Genomic DNA, 20,392 nt, shown 5'->3' on the forward strand with positions numbered 1-20,392 from the left:
AAAGGACTCTTGGATGCCCCCTTGAGCCGCTCGTCCAAAATGATAGAAAAACGATGAGCGATGAACGTACTCAAGCTGAGGATGAACCCCTAAAAGCACAAATCTTCAAACCACAAAATCTTCGTTGTAACATTGAGGAAAGATTTCAACTCCAAAAAAATTCAAACTAACAAAAACAATATGGCGCATAAAACTCATCATATCCAGACTAAAAAAACTCATCATATCGAAATAATCAGATCCATGAGGACACATACCACCGTCACAAAAACTGACATAATTTTATTCTAACAAACCAAATTGTCACTTGACGGAGACTAAGCAATCTATATCTATATACCAATATAAAAAAAGTGAATTGCGGAGATCCAACAGATCTCATCCATTCAACTGTACCTATCCAATGGTCTACATCGCTCTATTGTTTAGTACTAAACATGTTTAACACTATAAACATGTTTAGGACACTCCACTAATTGATATCATGCCTAATATCAATGTTAGCATTAACCAAGTAATTATACCCTATCTAACATTAACATGCAATTTATATCTAGCCTAATATTAATGTGCAATACAATTAATAACTTGTCTAATACTAGCATGCATTGCACGTACTCCAATTACTAGTAAATAAATAAGGAAACGTGTCACTATATATTACGCAAGTAAAAAAACAGATCGAACCTGTCAAAAGAAAAGACCAAATGGCTGCATACATATGGCGAAGTTCAACATGGAGTTTTTGAGTTCATGGCTAACATGGCAGCATTCAGGAGAATAATGTTGGTGTTCAAGAATCAAGTGACCCGTATACCATATTTTCCCCGCAAGAAAAGTGACATGTGTATTTCAAGTGATAACAACGACATTGGGTGGATGGAAAACAACACGGACCTTGAACGTGACCATGGTGAAGCTCAACCAGATGCGTTACTTGGAGACCATGAATTGGGGATGACTTTTAATACCGAGAACCAGGTACAAGAGTACTACAAGAATGCTAAAAAAGGGTTTGGTGTGACGAGAATAATCAACGGTAATGTTGGACAACTAAAGTACCTTATACTTTCATGCTCATGCTATGGTAAGACTCGGCCCGACCCAAGAAATATGTTGAAGCTAAATCAAACAACCGGGTTAGGATGTAAAGCTAAAAGTAATATTACATGTGGTCCTGATGGAAAATTTCATCTTTCGACGGGTCATTTGGATCATAATTTTACATTAAGTCTACTTAACTCTCGCATGTTCAGAAGCAACAAAATTTAAGACTTCCATGTCAAGCGAAGACTTAAACTAAATGACCGTGCTGGAATATGAGTAAGCACGAATTTCAATTCTTTTGTTGTAGCAAGAGATGGTCATGCAAACCCAACTTTTGGTGAGAAAACATGTCGCAATTTTCTAAAAAAATTAAGGTAGTTAAAACTTGGCAGTGGTGATGCTGAAACAGTTGCAGTTCGTGACCATTTTGCCGAATGATATCCGACAACCCTAACTTTTTAGTATCACATACCTTATGATCAATCCTGACTTCGGATGTTTTTAGTTTTATGCCAGAAATGGAGCAGTGTATGACTATTTAATGATGTCATTAGTTTTAACACAACATATTTGATGAACAAATACGATATGCCTTTTACTTTGTTTTGTCTGAATGAATCATCATGGCCAATCGGTGTTGCTAGGATGTGATTTCATTACCAAATGAAGATAATGTAACATTGTTTGACTATTTCAAGCATAAATTACATGTGTCTCAAATCATCAACCAAAAGCTATTGTAACTGATCAAGAAACATATTTCAAAATTGCGTGGAAATAATTTTTCCAGAACCATGATAAAAATGGTGCTTGTGGCATATAATGAAAAAGATACCTGAGAAGTTAGGTGGATATCATGAATATGATCACATCAAGGTTACTGCTAGCAAAATGTTTATGATTCAACAACAATCACAAGGTTTAATCATCATCACCATTGGGTTTTGGCATTTGTGGAAGACCCAAAAACTATGTAATTGTTAATTATTAATAAATCATAAACTGTCTTGCCAACAACAACCTAGATGTGATCATATTCATCATTATCCACGTAACTTTTTAAGTATTTTTTTCATTATATGCCACAAGCACCATCTGTATCGAGATTGTGAAAAAAAATCCACACAATTCTAAATTGCTTTTGCTTGATCAGTTACAACAATTTTTGGCTGACCATTTGAGACACGCGTAATTCATTTCTTTTCTTGATAATAAAGCACATCCTAGCAACACCGAGTGGCCATGATGATTCACTCCGGAATAACAAGTAAAATGTGTATCATATTTGTTCATCAAACATGTTGTGCCAAAACTAATGACAATGTGAAAAGAGTCATACATTGTTGTAATTCTGGCATCAGCCCAAAAGCATTGTCAAGTTGAGATTCATCATCAAGATCCATGGCACTAAAAAGGTTCGGGTTGTCGCATTGCATTTTGACAAAATAGTCATGAACCGGTTGGGCATCACCACTACCAAGTTTTAACCTATTGTTTTCTCTAGAGAATTGCGACAAGTTTTCTCACCAAAAGTTAGATTTGCATGACCAACCAGTGCCACAGTAAAAGAATTGAAATTCTTGCTTGCTTGTATTTCAGTCCGGTCATTCAGCCCAAGCCTTCACTTGACATGGAAGTCAACTTTTTGTTGCATCTGAATAACCGAGGTTTAAATGGACTTTTTGCTGCTCTTTTCGCAAAACCATAGTATGCACAGGTACTCCTCTTAACTTGACGATGAAGAAAGAAAACTATATGATTGTGTAGTGGTTTCAAGGCCATCTCCGGGAATTTGAGGCACCGGAGCGAAATGCAAAATTCGGCCCTTACATTAAAAAATCCATACAAGTATACCTTTACTTATTTATTTAACTTAGTGTTATTTCATACTCCCCCGTCCCATAATATAAGAACCTTTTTGGCACTAGTGTAGTGTCAAAAACGTTCTTATATTATGGAACGAAGGGAGTACTATTTATAAGTATATCAAAAAATTAATGGAAAATAGTAAAGTTGTATGAGTAAAAAATTGCGACTTCATATTTTAACTGAAAAACATCAAAATAATAATAAATATATCCAGTGGGCTAGTTAGATGACCTATAGTACATGATTGATGGATAACAAATTGATCAATAATTCGATGAAGTTATGACTTACAGAGTCAGGACTTAGGACGGGACTTCCGATCTTCTCTGATTGCCTCATGGCGTGACTAGGATATTAGTCACGCCATGCTCAATGGAGAAAGGATTATAAAACTGCGAATGAAGACCACATTACAGTTTGGTTTTAGTGCAGTACTACTAGTTCATGTGTTGGTAGGAGGATATAGCATAGAAAGTTACCTACGATTGGTGCTAGACTTGGGTCGGCAAACGAGGCGGAGTCCGGCTAACAAGTTTTATCCAACGTTGTCCTCAGACCGCCGGCAAAGCTGGAGACACCATTGTTGGAAGAAGAGTACAACTCCACCATCATGAGGGACGACGCCAGCAGCCAGCTTTCACGGCGAGATCTTTTCTTGTTTATCGTCAACGTCGGCCTCAGCGACGCCGTCGGTCGATGTCGGTGGCCGGGCTCCCTAGAGCCTACCGTTTCCGTTGCTCCGTTCACCGCCGGGCGTGAGATGTATTGTTCACCGAACCGATCGGCGACGCGAGGTTGATTGGTTTTTGAGGCGGCGCGAAGTGAATAGGGTTAATTCTGGATTAGGGCATAGCGAAGTTTTGCCTTCCGCTTTGACTCCACGCAGAACAAGGCGTGGGGCGAGTCGCACATCAGACGTACGAATCGGGCTGGGCCCCAAGATTTTGGGGGCCCTGTGCAGTCGCTCACCTCGCACGCCCTCATCGACAGGCAAGAGTATTCTACTCAAAATAAAAAAAATTGGGCAGAAGTATTATCCGCATATGCTTGGCAAAGTATCTTGATATGGATGAGGAGATTGCGTCTTTCATGGGTATAAGCAACAGGCCATCACAAGGCATATGCATTTCTGCACGCTGAGTCACTATACGTGCACCGCACAATCTCAAGGGGGGGAATGCAGCACCGCACACCCCCAAAGTTCCCAAACCCAGACGGCAGAGTAGACCAAATTTCTGATATATACACAGGAGGGTAACACGCTGCATGAAAGAAAAGATACAACCAAGCTGAGTGTATTACTGTGGCTCGTCTAATTACTATTACAGCACAGGCACAAAAAGGATTCGTATACAGCTGCTAGGCAATGCAACTCAATTAGCAGTAAAAGAATTGAATTAGCTGGTCGACTATAGCAAACTAGCAAATCTTCCTAGAACAATCTCGACGAAAAAATATATGCAGGAGGAAGATAGATTTTGTACCGATACCGGAAGAACAACAGAGCAACCTTTTTTTTTCTAATCTTGTAACTTTCTCTGTATGACTGGCCGACTAGATCTACACCGATCCCAGCTCTTAGGCACTAAGTTGCATGTACAAGTGAGTCCGCACGGACCGATCCGCGTTGTTCAGTGTGAATTGCTACCGTTCTGCTTGGTCGAGTCGGGTGACCCGTACCCGTAAGGGTTCTTGCTAGCCCAGTTCCACTGGTCCCTGCACATCTCCGTGATGCCATATTTTGCTCTGCAGACAGAATAGCAGCATTTAGTTGCCAAAGGAATGGTACCGCTGACAAAAATTGTAGATAGTCTGTTAGCAGCTTACTTCCAGTTGAGTTCTCTCTCTGCTTTGCCAGTTCCTGCAAAGAGAATCTCGGCATCACCAGGGCGGCGCTGACCGATGACCAGCGGGATTTTCTAACATAGGGAACACAGACATATGCATAAGAAAAGAAGGCACAAGAAGAAAACAACTCATACAGATCTTCCTATCATTGGCATTTGGCAGGAGAGTTAAAACAATGTCTGGCCAAGCGTGGTATGATAACATTGCAACACAGTTAACTGTACTTGCAAAGTCTAGCAATCGCCCATAAACTTTCTATAGGCCATTGTATGATGAATCGTAGAATTTTCACACATCTACTCTTAACCAGCACGAAGGGGCTTAGCATCATAACAGTCTGTTCACCCAAACAAGTACTAGCCACTCCATGATTGTACTTCGTAATAAGAAAACTTAAGTCTTGTCAATAATTGCAGCAGCTACACAATTCCTAATCCCAACTTTCCTGTGCAATGCAATTGTCAGTTGTCAATTTGCAAAGACTCACAGCTTAAGCCTCTAAAGCCCTATGCAATCTGCTGAATAAATCCAAGGATTACTTGAATACTGTTACAGTTCAGCAGATTGTGTCATATATGCTAACCAGCAAAATATATACCATGTTTAAAAAAATTACAGGAATCAGGCATTTACAAAAATCGCAGTATATCAAATCAGACATACCTTTCCAGAAGCCTTCTCAAATGCATTGACTATCTCCAACACTGACGTCCCCTTTCCAGTCCCAAGGTTGTATGGTTCACATCCTGCATGATGAGTTGAATTTTAGTACGAGATCAAACTAAAGGGCAAACTGATACATCAAGCATCCTATGCACTTAGAGGTAGAAGAAATTGGAGTTTGAGCACTCAATACTTGCAGGGACTCCAAAACATGAAATAAAAATAAAAATTATTTCTCTATGGCTTGGGGATTTGCAATGCAAAAGAGTAGTTAGCGGCTAAGTACTCAAGTTGTTACACACATATGTCTGGAAAATGATACTACCTCCTTTTGGTTTACAAGGCCCGCGTGCATTTTGGGGACAACTTTGATAATCAATTTGATTAACAAAATAGTAATTATATGTCATAAAAATATATCCATGAATTTGTGTTCGAAAAAAGATTCTAATGGTATAATTTTATGGCACACAACTCATATATTATTGGTCTGATTGGTTGTCAAAATAAATCTCAAAATGCGTGCAAGCCTTGTAAACCTAAAAGGAGGGAGTATAACGTATTTGTGATGAAGTATTTCAGAATGCAGTCAATTGTGCAAACCTATGTTAGACGAACTATCAAAAAGCTTCCGCAGTGCAGCAATATGCCCCTCAGCAAGATCAAGCACATGAATGTAATCTCGTACCTGCACACCAGGCAAAAGTGTCTTTAGTAGATGAGAAAATCTTAACTGCAGGTTTCATAACATATTCACAAAATGATTCATGGCATTCGGAGTTTGCAATAGCACTTGGAAAGAAAATGCAGGACAAGACTTTTTTCGAATGGGATTGCCTATCTTGGATGTAGGATGTGGTTTTATTTGTTGTCCTCTTTGCTTATGTTTTGTCATAAGCCAGGCATTAGGAGTCTGATGCTACTGTTCTGAGGAGACTCGGATTTGCCTTTTGATGTAACTTTTGATGACATAAGTGCCCCACATGACAACATAATTTAATTAGCACATCATCTGGTAGCATTGTGGATTTGTCTGCAGAGGAGAAAATGATGATACCAATGCATCATTCATTAAGTTGCTAACAAGATTGAACCAGATAGATATGTATTACAGGTCTATACATTGGTGACTTAGGCAAACAAATATTAAAGATATACAAAGCTCAGTAAAAAAAACAAAGTTAATGAAAAGCTCTAAGTTGCACAATGGAACAAAAATCTGAGGGCAACCATTTCTAGTTATACAACTTGTCTCAAGTACTATGATTATTTTTCTTCAGTTATTTGTTTGCAAAAATACTGTGTTTTAGTAAGAGCTACACAATTCCATTACTTGCTACGAAATTTTGAAACTAGGGGACCAACTGGAGCAACTGTTGTTGATACCAGTTCTTCCAGAGTTTGATCCATTTATATTTCAGAAACACATAGGTAACTAGAAAGAGCTACTGCACTGCACGCCAGCGCACTCCTACTACATAGTTACTAAGTAGCGTCTAGTAGTTGGTGGGACATGAACTGAATGGACCAAAATGGTTTCACCAAATTTAAAATTCAGTGGTAGTTGACTGAGAATAGCATGTGAAAAAAAAAATACCCCGGTCCCATCTTTAGTTGCATAGTTATTTCCAAAGATTGTCACTGACGGCCTCCTCCCAACAGCAACTTGCTGAACGTAGGGCATAAGGTTGTTTGGAACTCCACGTGGGTCTTCACCAAGGTATCCACTGGGGTGAGCCCCAACCGGGTTGAAGTACCTAAGTAAAATGATTCTCCACTCAGAATCTGACCGGTATATATCACGGCATATCTCCTCAGCCATAAGCTGCAATTAATGTGTATCACTACAATTAGTTAAAAGACTCGATGCAAAGATTGTGCATAGTAAAAGAACTGTAACATGCCTTGGTTCTGCCATATGGATTGTGCGGAAGGAGAGGAAACTCCTCTGTGCAGGGTGAGTTCTTAGGTGATCCATAAACTGCAGCTGATGATGAGAACACCAACTACAACATTTGAACACATAAACACGTGTCAATATCCGTCTGGTATGAACAAGAAAAATAACGGAATGAGCCTCAGCAAACTTTCGATGGTAGACAGAATCACTAATACAAATATATTTTAACCACATATATCAAGAAAACCATGAATGTGCTAACCATATCTAGGAAATTCATGGATCAATTGTTACGATTTATAGAAGTTGGAGCTAGGAGCAGCTACAATAAGTGGTCTACAAGTGCATCCTACTGCAGTCTGATACATCATAATTATATTGGAAAGCTTGGAAAGCAGAGGGCCTAAATTTTATTTTAAAATGAGATGTACTAATAGAATTTCTACAGAACGCAATATGATATTCTAAACAATTAGTGACTTTTGTATGATAAAGGCTACTAGTGTTCAAAGCACTACCAAGAAACATATTACAGTCTGAGTAATGAATTGTATCAGTTAAGGCAGTTTGTGCACATGAGGTCAGAGAGTACAAGGTATCTTGTGGATACATGACTTGTAAGTACCTTCTTGCATTCATGGGCTGCCATGACTTTCAAAAGATTTATTGTGCCAGCAATGTTATGGTCATAGTAAAACAACGGCTTCTGTACACTTTCACCGACAGCTTTCAGTCCAGCAAAGTGAATAACAGCATCAAATCTGGAAAACATGTATTTCAAGAATGTAAATGCCTTTACACATAGCAAGAAGCCAAAGCATTAAACAAGTAAAGAATGAACATAAGTACATTGATTACTAATATAGATTGTGCTGCACCTTGTGGAAGCAAAAACAGCGTCCAGTGCATCCTCGTCACGGATATCAACCTGCAGAAGCAGATAAGTTTTTAGTGTTCCATTATATGTTCCTGTAGAGCTATTTATAACTAAGATATCCATATGGGTTAAAGACATAATCTGATTTTGTTATCCAAATCAAACTGTAACACAAGAAGCAACAGATTTCCGTAAATCATTTATTAAATGCTTCATATAGTAAGAAATCATTTGCTTTCACAAAAAACACAAGTATATTAACATAGAGTCACCTTTTTCACTTCCACGGTTCCATGTTCAGACGGATTTGGCCGTTTGTTTATGAACTGAACACTTCACAGCCGTTTGTTTATGAACTAAACACTTAGATTTGGTCAATAACAATAAAAGACAATACAAAGTTTGGATTAATTCCCGGTCAAAAAAGTTTTTGATTGACTAGCTAACCACCCTGTTTGTTTCAATGACAATGACAAAAGAATCAGATTATTAAAGCCAACTGTAAAAGAAGTGTAGTGTTGATGTGAATGTGATACAAGTTTGTGAATTAACCAAACAAGGCACTGGCAGTGTGCACACCTTACAAAGTGGACAGTTGCAAATCAAGTCCTCAACTACCCACCTAAGTGACACCTTAAAAATGCAATCAACCCAAAATATAACTTTGAAACCACTGTCATACAGAAATTTACCAGTGGTTCTATTTCTAGCGCACAGTCATTCCATTTATTCATAAATTACAGGCTTACAGCATAACACTAAATAGTTCAAATTTTTATTGCACTGTAAGAAAAGAAAAATTAATATGCAGGCACGTCATGCACTAAACTGCCAATAATTAACAATGTCGAACAAAGAGATATGACATATACACACGGTCCAGATCCCATTTCCCACGTCACCGTCTTCCATACCACTATCGACTACAACATCAGTAGACCAAATAAAGTTATGATATCTATGTTTTACAAATTCTGTGAGAATCTGCAGCCCAGATAAGCCACAAATATGTGAATTGATCACAAATACCCTGCATTCGCCATGGCATGCCTAACGTTCTCACACTGTGAGAACCTACATTCACAGTTTCACAGAGCTGTTGGCCAAAATTAATCCACATTGTTTTGGCTAGTTTGCCAGCCAGAAAAAAGCGAAATCCCCTTCACAAATCCACCAACATGACCACAAGCAAATTGTCAAATTAAACACCGAGTCATCTAAAAATGATGGCTGCAGGCCCCACAACAGCAGCGGTGAGATCTGCATAGCGTGTAACGAGTCTCAAATCACCCAGAAAGGTAAGTAAGCGCAAACGAATCTGTAGCAGGTAATTGTTAGAACCGAATATTCCCAACTCCAAATGCAACCAAGAAGCAAACAAATTCCCCCCATAATTCGTCACAGCTAGAGTGATTAAACACGCCAAAAGCCCGAAAACAACTATTCCGCGGGCACACACCAGGAATGTAGATCTTCCATTACCTAGAAAAGCACAAAGGGCGTGGCCGGCACGTCAAGCACGAGATGAGATCTATCCTCGCACCAAGGACCACCCAATCGACCGGCGAGGACGACGGGAGATGCAATGTATCTAAGGGGGGGAGAGGGCGTGGCCCCGGTGGCAGCGGAGGCGACGGCGTTACCTTGTGGAAGGAGAGGTTCCGCGCGTGGTCCCCGGCGAGCGCGGCGACGCGGCGGACGGCGAGCTCGGAGGAGTTCTCGAGGCTGTCGACGACGACGGCGCGGAAGCCCGCGGCGAGCAGCTGCAGCACGGCGTGGCTGCCGATGTAGCCCGCCCCGCCGGTCACCAGCACGGTCCTGGTCGGCCCCGCCGACCCGTTGGCCCCCGACGACCCGTTGGCCGACCCGTTCACCGCCATCGGCGGGGGAATTCGTCTCCCCGGGTCCTCGCTGGCGCGGATCTGCGGAGGGAGCGAGCGGAGCGGAGGAGGAGACAGGCAGGGGGGATGAGAAGGAAGAGATGGGCTGGGGCTGGGGCTAGGGGCAGTGGAAGAAAATTTGAATGGTCTCGGTCCGAGTTCGTCCGGGGTTGCCGCACGCCAGTGGACAGGAGGGCGTGTCGGCGGGGCCCGCGCCCCAGTGACAGACGGGCGGCTTGCTTTGGCTCGCTCGGCTGCTACGCTCCTGCGACCGCGCAGCGCGGGGCCCGCCCGCCCCGTGACGGGACGACGCTGCCTGTCGGTGCCGCGACTCGCTGCGGCCGCGTTGCGTTGCGTCACAGGAAGGAAGGAAGGAAGGGGTGGCGTCTGCGTGCGTCCTCGTCGTCGGGTCGACATGGGCGCGACGTGGACGGGGATGGAATGGAAGGAATCCGTCGACTGAGCAGGTCGTCGCTGGACTAGTCGCCTTGGGAGCTTCCTTGCTTTGCTTGTTTATTGTTTGATTTGATGATTCGATGCCGTGGAGACGTGCTAGTTTAGCGAGGACGGCTGCTTTCGTGGCCCTAGAACATACTAGACCTCATGATTAATATGGACACCGACAAGTGACAGAGGTGAGATCTGAGCGCTATGTTTAGATTCTTTTATGGCAGAACCAGTCAATCAGTTTCAAATCCTAAACTTGATACTCTGCTTGCATTTTTCTAGATTTGTTTCATGTTTTTCGACGATATTCATTTTATGAAAAAAGACGTTCTCAATCTCAAGATACTTGTGTCGGCGTGCATTTATAAGGATGCGAACATCTACGATGTTTGTTGCAAAATACATCACGATTGTCTTCTAGTGGGTGCTTTATTTTACGGCGCATGTTCAAACAAGAGAGTGGTGTAAAACAATCATCATGTTGAAGCAAATTTGATTGGTCTCGGCGTGGTCCCCGAGTTGCAACACCAAGCCCAAGTGTTTCAAATTTACAACACTTGGTATAGATGTTGTATATTTGGAGTGAAACTTTTTGCATATAGGGCATCTATTGGAGCAGCGTTTTTGTTCCCTCGTGATGTAAAAAGTGGCCCTACATTATTTTGGGACACCTATTGGAGATGCTCTTATGGGCTCAAGCAAGCTCCTAGGGCTTAATATGAATTCTTAAAGAAATTCTTATAAATAAGGATTTTGACATTGGCGAATGAATTGACTCGACCTTATTTACTAAGAAGGTCCATGGTTTCATGGTGAACTCTTTGTGTGAAGCATTTAGTTTGATGATATTATCTTTGCTTCAACTAACACTCACTTTAGTGAAGAGTTCAATAAGGGAATGGCACAAACGTATAAGGTGGGTGAACTCAGGTTTTTTATTGGCTTGCAAATAAAGCAAAACATTGAAGGTACATTTGTTATACAAACTAAATACGTCAACGAAATGATCAACAAGTTTGATATAGAAGGTTCTAAAGGTATTGGGACTCCAATGGCTACAAATGGACATCTTGGTCTAAATGAAGATGATGCACCGGTTGATCAAACGTGAAAGGGCCTTCCCTCCCTAAGTGATTTTGGTGTACATGACAACATAATTTGCGGTCTAATTGTGTGCTTGAGCAACAGAGGTATATTTAAAAGTGGCACAAGACGGTTAGGTGCCCCTCTAAAAGGAAAAAAAGCAAGACAGTGTTCCGACGTTTTCTTCGAGTCGTAGGAAAACCGTACTATTAAGAGGGGGTCCGCTTCGAAAGGTATGGGTTGAATCATTGATGAACACAAACCAAATTGCACACACTTAACCCTCCCAACATTCGAGGAGTTCTCCACCCTTTTCTGGTGCCCCTGAACTTCCCTACCCGGAAAATACTGGGGTAGGTAGCGGTAGCATTTGCTCCTTCACAGCCGTTGACTGCCTTTAGGCCAGTAGTACCACACTCTTGACCAGTAGCACCGCTCCCCAGTTGGAGCGGAGCTACAGGACGGAGTGCCAGACCAACTACCGCATGGGTCTCCTTCTCCTCTATCTTGGTCCATGGTACTAGGGTGACGCTGCTACGACAATATCAATTATTATATTTTAACCAGTACTGTCGATGTACATCGCAGTAATACCGTTCCCCAGCTGGAGCAGAACCGCCGGATGTAGAGTCGGGTCAGTACCAGATGGGACCCCATTCTCCTCTGCTTTGGACCATGGTACTAAGGCTAACGGTACATAGAACCATCAGTACCCTCGATAGGGTGGCGAACATGGCCGAAAGTACCAAAACAAAGGTCACGCGAGGAAGTTACCCAGGTTCGGGCCCCCATGAAGGGATAACACCCTACATCCTGCTTCTGGTTTGCATTCATGATGGAGTACCTCATGTGAGGGTTACAATGGGGGATGATGTATGACTATCGGTAGTATGTTTCTACGAGAGTAGATGATTCTGGCTAACCCCTAGCCTCATCTTATATAGACGATGGAGGCTACTGTTTACACATGAATCTAATCGACCTCAGGCCGCCATCATTCTTGACTTGCACTCCAAGATGATCGTCAAGATCCTTCTGGGCCTCTAGGCTCCCTCCTATCGCGGGGCTCCCTCCAGGTCGTACGAGCCCCTTGGTGGGTCTGATGTTGGGCTTCCCCCAAGTAAGCCACCCTAGTGTATTGCACTGTTAGTAGCTCCCGAACGTGTCTGGAGTTAGAGCGTCTTGATCTTCGAGAACGAGAACCCAGGCGGGCTCTGTTGGGAAACGTTGCATGGAAAACAAAAAAAATTATATGCACACGCAAGATCTATCCATGGAGATGCATAGCAACGAAGGGGGAGAGTGTGTCTATGTACCCTCGTAGACCGTAAGCGGAAGCGTTTAACAACGCGGTTTATGTAGTCTAACTTCTTCGCGCTCCAACCGATCAAGTACCAAACGTACGGCACCTCCGCGTTCTGCACACGTTCAGCTCGATGACGTCCTCCGCCTTCTTGATCCAGCAAGAGGGCTGAAAGTGCAATCATGCCCTTAATCTTATTTTGATAAGTTGTTGACAACATACATATAGGGAACTAATCAATTATGTCAAGTGCATCTCAGGTTTTGTTCCCGGAAGATATTAGTGTGGTTCAAAACTTACATATTCAAGATACTCAAAGGAAGGTGAAACAAGATGCAAAGCTTTAGATCCTTCTGTGTTTTACTTTTATTTGAGTATAGGGATCCCGCACTATTAAGAGGGGATCACTGGTTCTCGCAGAAGACTTGCTCAAAATCTAGAATAAAATCTCTTAGATAGTGTTCCTATCTTAGTAGGCCTTTTGGCCTCAGTTTCTGTCCGGACGACCGTCAGTCTCCGGACGTCCGGTGCTCTCCGGATGTCCGGTGTCATGTCACAGTAGAGATATTCTCGGATTCCGATCCCTTCAGACGACCGGCTTCCGGACGACCGGTCCACTTCACAGAGCCGAAATTAACGAAAGTTCATTCCTTCCGGACGACTGACACTCTCGGACGTCCGCTCCGTGTGCGCCTTCCCTCACCTCTACTACACTAGATCTCTGTTTTTATCCATGTGTTGGACGACCGGTGCCTGCCGGACGTCCGGTCCAACTTTTCTATCAATGGTTTTACATTACATCAAATAGATGTGAAGAGTGCTTTCCTTAACGGTCCTCTACAAGAAGAAGTATATGTATCACAACCACCTGGGTTCGTTGATCCTGATCACAAAGACTATGTGTATAAACTTCACAAGGCTTTGTATGGTCTCAAACAAGCACCTCGTGCTTGGTATGATCATCTTAAGAAGTTTTTACTCGATGATGGTTTTGTGAGAGGGGTGATTGATCCCACTCTTTTTACTAAGAGGGACCGGGCGATTTGATATTGTGCCAAATCTATGTAGATAACATCATTTTTGTTTCTCCTAACATTCATTTATGCAAGAAGTTTGCGGCTTCCATGACCAAGAACTTTGAAATGTCACTCAATGCGAACTTGAAGTTCTTTCTCGGATTTCAAATACAACAATTTCAAGAAGGAATTTTCTTATCTCAAACAAAATACCTCAAGGATATTCCAGAGAAGTTTGACATGACAAATGCTAGCCCATGTAAGACACCCATGCCAACAAAAAATGTACTCACTAAAGACACAAACGGTATCCCTTTCGACCCATCTATTTACCGCTCTATGATTGGTTCATTGCTTTATCTTTGTGCATCTAGGCCAGACATCATGTTCAGTGTATGCATGTGTGCGAGATTTCAAGCTTCCCCTAGGGAAAGTCATCATAAGGCGGTTAAGCATATTCTTAGATACCTTGTTCACACCCCAAAGTTGGGTCTATGGTACCCCAAGGATGCTAAATTTGATCTCATTGGGTACACGGATGCAGATTGGGCTGGAGACAAAGTGGGACGGAAGTCCACCTCCGGTGCATATCAATTTCTTGGACGCTCCTTGGTAAGTTGGTCCTCGAAGAAGCAAAATTGTGTCGTCCTCTCCACCGCCGAAGCTGAATACATTGCAACCGCCAGTTGTGCAACTCAATTACTATGGGTGAGGCAAACTTTGAAGGATTACATATCACCTATAGACATGTGCCTCTTCTATGTGATAATGAAAGTGCCACCAATATTGCTGAGAATCCCAAAGATCATCTTCGCACTAAGCACATTGATATTAGGTATCATTTCTTGAGTGATCATGTGGAAAAGGGTGACATTGATATTGCTCCTGTTGGTACAGATATGCAACTTGCAGACATTTTCACCAAACCATTGGATGAAGCAAGTTTTTTTCAACTTAGGCGTGAACTTGGTATCTTGGAGCTTGATAATATTATGTGAAATCTAGTACCCATGCATGCATTTACTTCATGTCTTGTCTTGATGTAGACATGTATTTAGGGGGAGACATTCAACTCATGAGTTCTCTCGCCATATATGATGCACAAATAAACCAAACACTCTCAAAGTCACTATGACATCACTATGTGATCATGGTACTTTTAATGATGGAGTCATGGCAAATGGGCTCAAGGTTCTTATTCTTGTAGCACCATACCACAATTACTCAAACATGGTGGCCTAGGCCACCGCCCAATAATTAGAGCAACTTATGTAGTTTCTCGTGGGTCATCACCTCTTTGTCATATGTTCATATTCTTTGTGCTCTATGTGCCACTTCTCTTAATCAAAACCCTATTTGCATGTCTAGCTAAACACTATGTGAGATTCATCATATATAAATATATACTTATTTCAGTATATCCTTCTGTCATCAGTGTCATTTGACACCGGATTTCCGACATATGTCGGACGTCCGGTGACTCATAGCAACCGGTCGAGCGGCGCTTCTCGGACGTCCTGTGGATGTGCAGATTTCCTCGTCGATTCCTAAATGGTCATCCCAGCTCTCGGACGTCCGAGGTTCTCTGGTCATCCGATACCTGACTTATCTGGCGTACCCATCAGCTCCCAGACGTTCGACATATGTCGGTTGTCCGGTAAATCAGCGACCCATATAAAAACGGGGAAGGGGTTTGTCCGTCCGTTTCCCTAACCCTTCTCCCATTTTCCATCCCCTTCCTCTGTCCGTCGCAGCGCTGCTTGGGGAGGGCGGTTTCGCCGCTCCGCTGCCGAGGAGCCTCGTTGTCGCCAGGAGTCCAGCGAAATCGGACAGATCCACCGTCGATCTGTTCCTCCCTCACCTCGATCTGGCTCGGTATTTCCCCTGTCCATTCGTCTCCTCCCATTGTTTGTTCTTACGCATTGTGGTGATCCCCTTCTCACTAGAGGTCGCGTATGTAGGTGTGGTTGTCCATACCATGCCGAAGGTCAAGCATACCACTCACAAAAATATCGGGGGCTCGCTGGCTCGCGGTAATTTTATTGCCCTACTCTTATCACTATGGTCTCCCATATCACCGATTCCTCGTTTCCTTGTGGTAATGAGTACCCCCTCTTAATGCTGATTTTGAGCGTCTCGTCGCGGTGGCTCGGATGACTCGCAAGAGCGTCTTCGTCCGCGCAAGCGGGCTGGGAAACAGACTGTCTATGAGGATACTGCTTCACCGGAAGGATCTGACTATGAAGAGGAGATGGAATACGAAGAATGGGCTGAGTATGTTGTTGTTCGGGCAAATGCTCCCAAGCCTGGCACACGGAAGCCCTCCTACATGCCTCCTCCACCTCCAAATCAGCCTCCTGGTGATGCTCGCCGCATTTCTTTTGAGCCTCCTCCGCCTCTAGGTCGCGAAATCAAGGATTTCACCTTAGTCTCTAAACTTGCCTACCTTAAGTTTCGTCACGATGTTGACCAGTTCTCTGTCGAGCATGACTTGAGGGATCCTCACTTTCGTACCAATGTTCAGGCAGACATTTTTACTATAGTCATTGTTCCTAAGGGGTTGTCTGCCCATCTCTATGTTGACTTAGAGCATATCCGTTCTCATCCCGTGAAATATTCGGGAGCCATTGAACTCATTGAGTCCTCTGGTCTTGCTGCTCCATTTGCTTTTCACCATGATTACAATCACGCTGTTATTCATCAGTTTTATGCCACGTGTTTCTTTGGTCCTGACAAGATCGTCACCTGGATGACTTCTGACACCAAGCTCACCGCCTCTTATACTCAGTTTGTTGCGGCTCTTGGGTTTCCTGACACTGGTTTCAAAATTCATAAATCTGACCCACTCCCAAAAAACATTGAGGCCTGCGGCTATCTTCTCAAACCTATTTCTGAGCTTGATGAAGTGGAAAAGGGAAAAGATCTCAATCAAGTATCTATTTGGCGATCTCCCTTTTTCATTATCTATCACCGTGTCATCTGCACCATCTATCCCAAGATGGGTGACAAAGGTTCCTGTAACGGGTATTGTATTGATCTCATGTATCATCTCTATGAACATCCCAACGGAAAGATCAATGTTCCTCACTTCATGTGGCATGAGATTCGTCTTGCTAGTCTTCAATACAGGAGGGCCTTTCCTCATGCTCCTTTTCTTCAAGCCTTTATTGAGAGTATTGCTCCTTTTCCCATTGCTCGGACTCATGTTCATCCGCGGTGGGTCATTCCACCCCATATGGCGAATGATTGGGCTCCCAAGAAATCCTCAACTGCTCAACGGTCTGCTGCTCAGTCTCGTCCTACTCCCCCTAGCTCGGGGTCTTTCGGCCGCATTGCTCGCTTTCTCGGGAAGGCCCATTCAGCCATGATGAAGGCCGTCTCCTTCTACTGTTCTAAAAATCATGATGTGGTCACTCGCATGGTCTCTTATAAGAATGCTCTGAAGGCTCGTCTGAGAGCCTCCAGAGCCACAGATGTGAGTGAGGATGAGCGTCTTCCTGATGCTCCTCCTTCCGACTTTGGCTTCCCTTCTGGTCCTGAATGGGCAGATTTCTTTGACGAGGCAGGAGGCAGTGCTGCCCATGGCGACGACGATGACGGTGATGGTCTCTGAGGATGTTGTGGCTTTTGTGGTGCCTTCCCCTTTTGGGTACTTGATGCCAAGGGGAAGGAGATTTTTCATAGACTTATCTTATCTTACCTCTCTGTTATTTATGTATGATGAACCACTATGTTGAGCTCGTTGGACCATTATGTTTTATGTGTTGAGCTCGTTGGACCATTATGTTTTAGGTGTTAAGTTGAACCTCTATGTTGTGGTATTTGTGTTCTTAACATTATGCTATCTATGTATGTTGAGTTGAGCTCTATGGTGCATTATTTGTATGTTGTCATTCTATGCTTTGAAATGTACTATGTGAGCTCTTGACCATATTATAGTTTCACCATGCATACAATAAGGGGGAGCTCTGTTACAAATCTCTCATAAGCTTCATAAGTCTATTTATTTTTTAGAGTCATATGTATGTTGTCATCAACTACCAAAAAGGGGGAGATTGGAAGTGCAATCATGCCCTTAATCTTATTTTGATAAGTTGTTGATAACATACTGTAACATCCCAAATTTTCAATTTGGTATGTTATACATAGATCATCATTGCATATCATATTTTATTGCATTTTTGACAAATCCTCGATAAATCCAAAGCAACTCAAGGACCCTCGGAGAGAGTTGGGGATTTTTTTTCGAATTTTCATATTTGATTTTCATCAAATAATAAAACGAGGATTTTGGTTTTAATTATTTTTCTCTCTGGAAAAAAAATATTTCATTAAAAATAAATGAGAGGAGAAAATATGACTTCTCCAAAACAATTGAAATATTGGAGGAAAAGTGTTAAAATCATTTATTGGAATTTATTTGCAATTTTAATTGCATTAAAAAAATATTGCACGTTTTCAAAATTTATTTTGTGTCAAAAAAATGTTCACCCTATTCTAAATTTTCTAACTAGACGGGGAAAATTTGTTTTATCTTTTTTGGATTTTTATTTATTTTTCTACGAATTTTCGGCGGAACATTAAAAAAAAAACCCGCGCCGCGCCTGACCGGGCCGAGGCCCAGCCGAGGCGCCGGCCCACCCCGCGTCTCCTCCCCGCGTACACCAGCGCCGCCGCCGCGCCGTGTCCGGCTCGAGCACGGGAGCCCCGCCGCCTTTCCCCCTCCTCCAAGCCGCCACCCTCCCCTCTTATAAGCCGCCGCCGCCCCTCCCTCTCACCCCGTCGCCGCCCCGAGCCCGCCCGCACCGCCGCCGCTGGGAGCCCGCACCGCCGCCGCCTAGCGCCGCCGCCCCGCTCGCCACTCGTGCCGCCGGAGCCGCCCCTCGCCGCCCCGAGCCCCGCCGCACCTGCCGCCCCTCGCCGGAGCCAGCCGAGCCCCGCCGGAGTCCGCCCCGACGAGGTATTACCTCGCCGTCGTTTGCCTTTTAAAAAAAAAATGTTCGTTAAAAAAAACCCTAGATCGGTTTATTTTTCGGTTTTGTTATTTTGTGAGCGTTCACCGACCCGTTCGTTTTAACGAACGCGTTCGTCGGATTTTCTCTGTTAACGAACGTCCGTTCTTTAACCGTTCGTCCGTTTTTCTTTTTCGTCGGATTTTTCCGCGATTATCTCAGATCTCGATTTCTGATCGAATCTTCGTTTCTGTTTAACTTTTCGCTCGTTTATCGGAATCAGGCGATTCAAGCGCCTAGAGTTTCGTCTCGGAATTCTCTTTCAGTTTAACCTACTCAAACAAGTTTTTCTACTGTAAAATTTGACCTAGATCCAGATTAGTAAACGAAGCTTGTTTCTTTCGCCGTTTGACTTTCGTTGCTTCGTTCGAGTTGATTCTTTTTGCAAACCGGAGTTCTTAAGTTGAACTTTCTGGTTGGATCTTTCATTCGAGTTTTACCTGTGCATTAGATAAGTACTTATTGTTTGCTTGTTTGTTTGCGATAGAGTACCCGGAGTGTGCCGCTTGTTACTTCGAATCGCTAGGTTTCTCGGATCATCAGCAAGGCAAGTAACACTTTGATCATACTTTCCATACCCAGTTTTATTGCATTAGATCTACTCCTCAAACAATTGCATGATTAGGATCTAATTAAATTGTGGGAATTGGGAAGTAGTTGAGGTAGTACCTATTACCTGTTCTCTTATCAAACCCTTGGGAGTTACTTCTACGTTGCTATTATATTGCCATGCTATGCTCGTAGACGTGGATTGGTTTTTGAGAGATATTCATGACAGATGTGAGATTGTTAATAATGGTTTACCTAAGGTGGCAACTAAAACTCACATCTGGGTGGATTGAGGCACCTGGAGAATCCAGTGTTGTCTGTTTGTATAAGGACCGCCACCCAGGCTCAAAGGGATCATAAGATTATTCATGCTAGAAACTTCCGTGTGCAGCCACAAGCTATTATGGGCTCTAGCATAGTTGAGTAGGTTACATGATCTCTTGAAGAGGTGGGCTAGCAGATGTAGGGGAAAGTAGGTGTACCGGTCCACCCGGAGTAAAGAGTGATTGTTCCTGAAAGACTGTGTCTTGGTCATCCGTTTCTCAAACATCATGCAGTGCGAGAATCAAGCGGAGGCGATCGAGTCTTGTGGGGAAAAGTGCGCAAACCTCTGCAGAATGTACAAACTAATCATGGTTAGCCGTGTCCCCGGTTATGGACAATTTGAGTATCTAGTACCTGGATTTTCATTTGAATCTCATCACCATGTTACTTTTAATTAATTTTGTTGGGTTAATGATGACTTTTAATTGGGATTGAGATGCTGTCAACCATCTCAATGTTTCACAACCACCATGATAGTTAAATAAAATTTATTCCTTTGAAGTAGGGAAAAATTGGCTTTTCGCAAAAACTTAACTGTAGAGCTTTCCACTAGCCATACATGCATGTAGTATAG

General features: G+C 43.0%; 1 protein-coding gene across 1 annotated transcript; it reads right to left on the reverse strand.

Moving 5' to 3' along the window:
* Window positions 1–4,139: 4,139 nt before the first annotated feature.
* On the reverse strand, window positions 4,140–10,432 carry LOC109770705 (UDP-glucose 4-epimerase 4). The gene is made up of 9 exons (XM_020329417.4): window positions 9,848–10,432; window positions 8,206–8,255; window positions 7,953–8,088; window positions 7,332–7,433; window positions 7,025–7,252; window positions 6,031–6,115; window positions 5,428–5,510; window positions 4,744–4,835; window positions 4,140–4,662 (listed from the first exon to the last, which is right to left on the reverse strand). The coding sequence occupies exons 1-9, from the start codon at window positions 10,082–10,084 to the stop codon at window positions 4,548–4,550; spliced, it is 1,128 nt and encodes a 375-aa protein (XP_020185006.1). The 5' UTR covers window positions 10,085–10,432; the 3' UTR covers window positions 4,140–4,547.
* Between the last annotated feature and the right edge of the window lie 9,960 nt (window positions 10,433–20,392).

This window comes from Aegilops tauschii, chromosome 5, assembly GCF_002575655.3.
Source record: "Aegilops tauschii subsp. strangulata cultivar AL8/78 chromosome 5, Aet v6.0, whole genome shotgun sequence".
Classification (NCBI taxonomy): domain Eukaryota; kingdom Viridiplantae; phylum Streptophyta; class Magnoliopsida; order Poales; family Poaceae; genus Aegilops; species Aegilops tauschii.

Excerpts from the sequence above, each read along its gene's own strand:
- LOC109770705 (XM_020329417.4), bottom strand. The coding sequence starts at position 10,084 with ATGGCGGTGAACGGGTCGGCCAACGGGTCGTCGGGGGCCAACGGGTCG. Across the intron at positions 7,434-7,952 it reads CAGCCCATGAATGCAAGAAG|TTGGTGTTCTCATCATCAGC; the intron begins GTACTTACAAGT and ends CAAATGTTGTAG. Across the intron at positions 6,116-7,024 it reads CAACTAAAGATGGGACCGGG|GTACGAGATTACATTCATGT; the intron begins GTATTTTTTTTT and ends CCTGGTGTGCAG.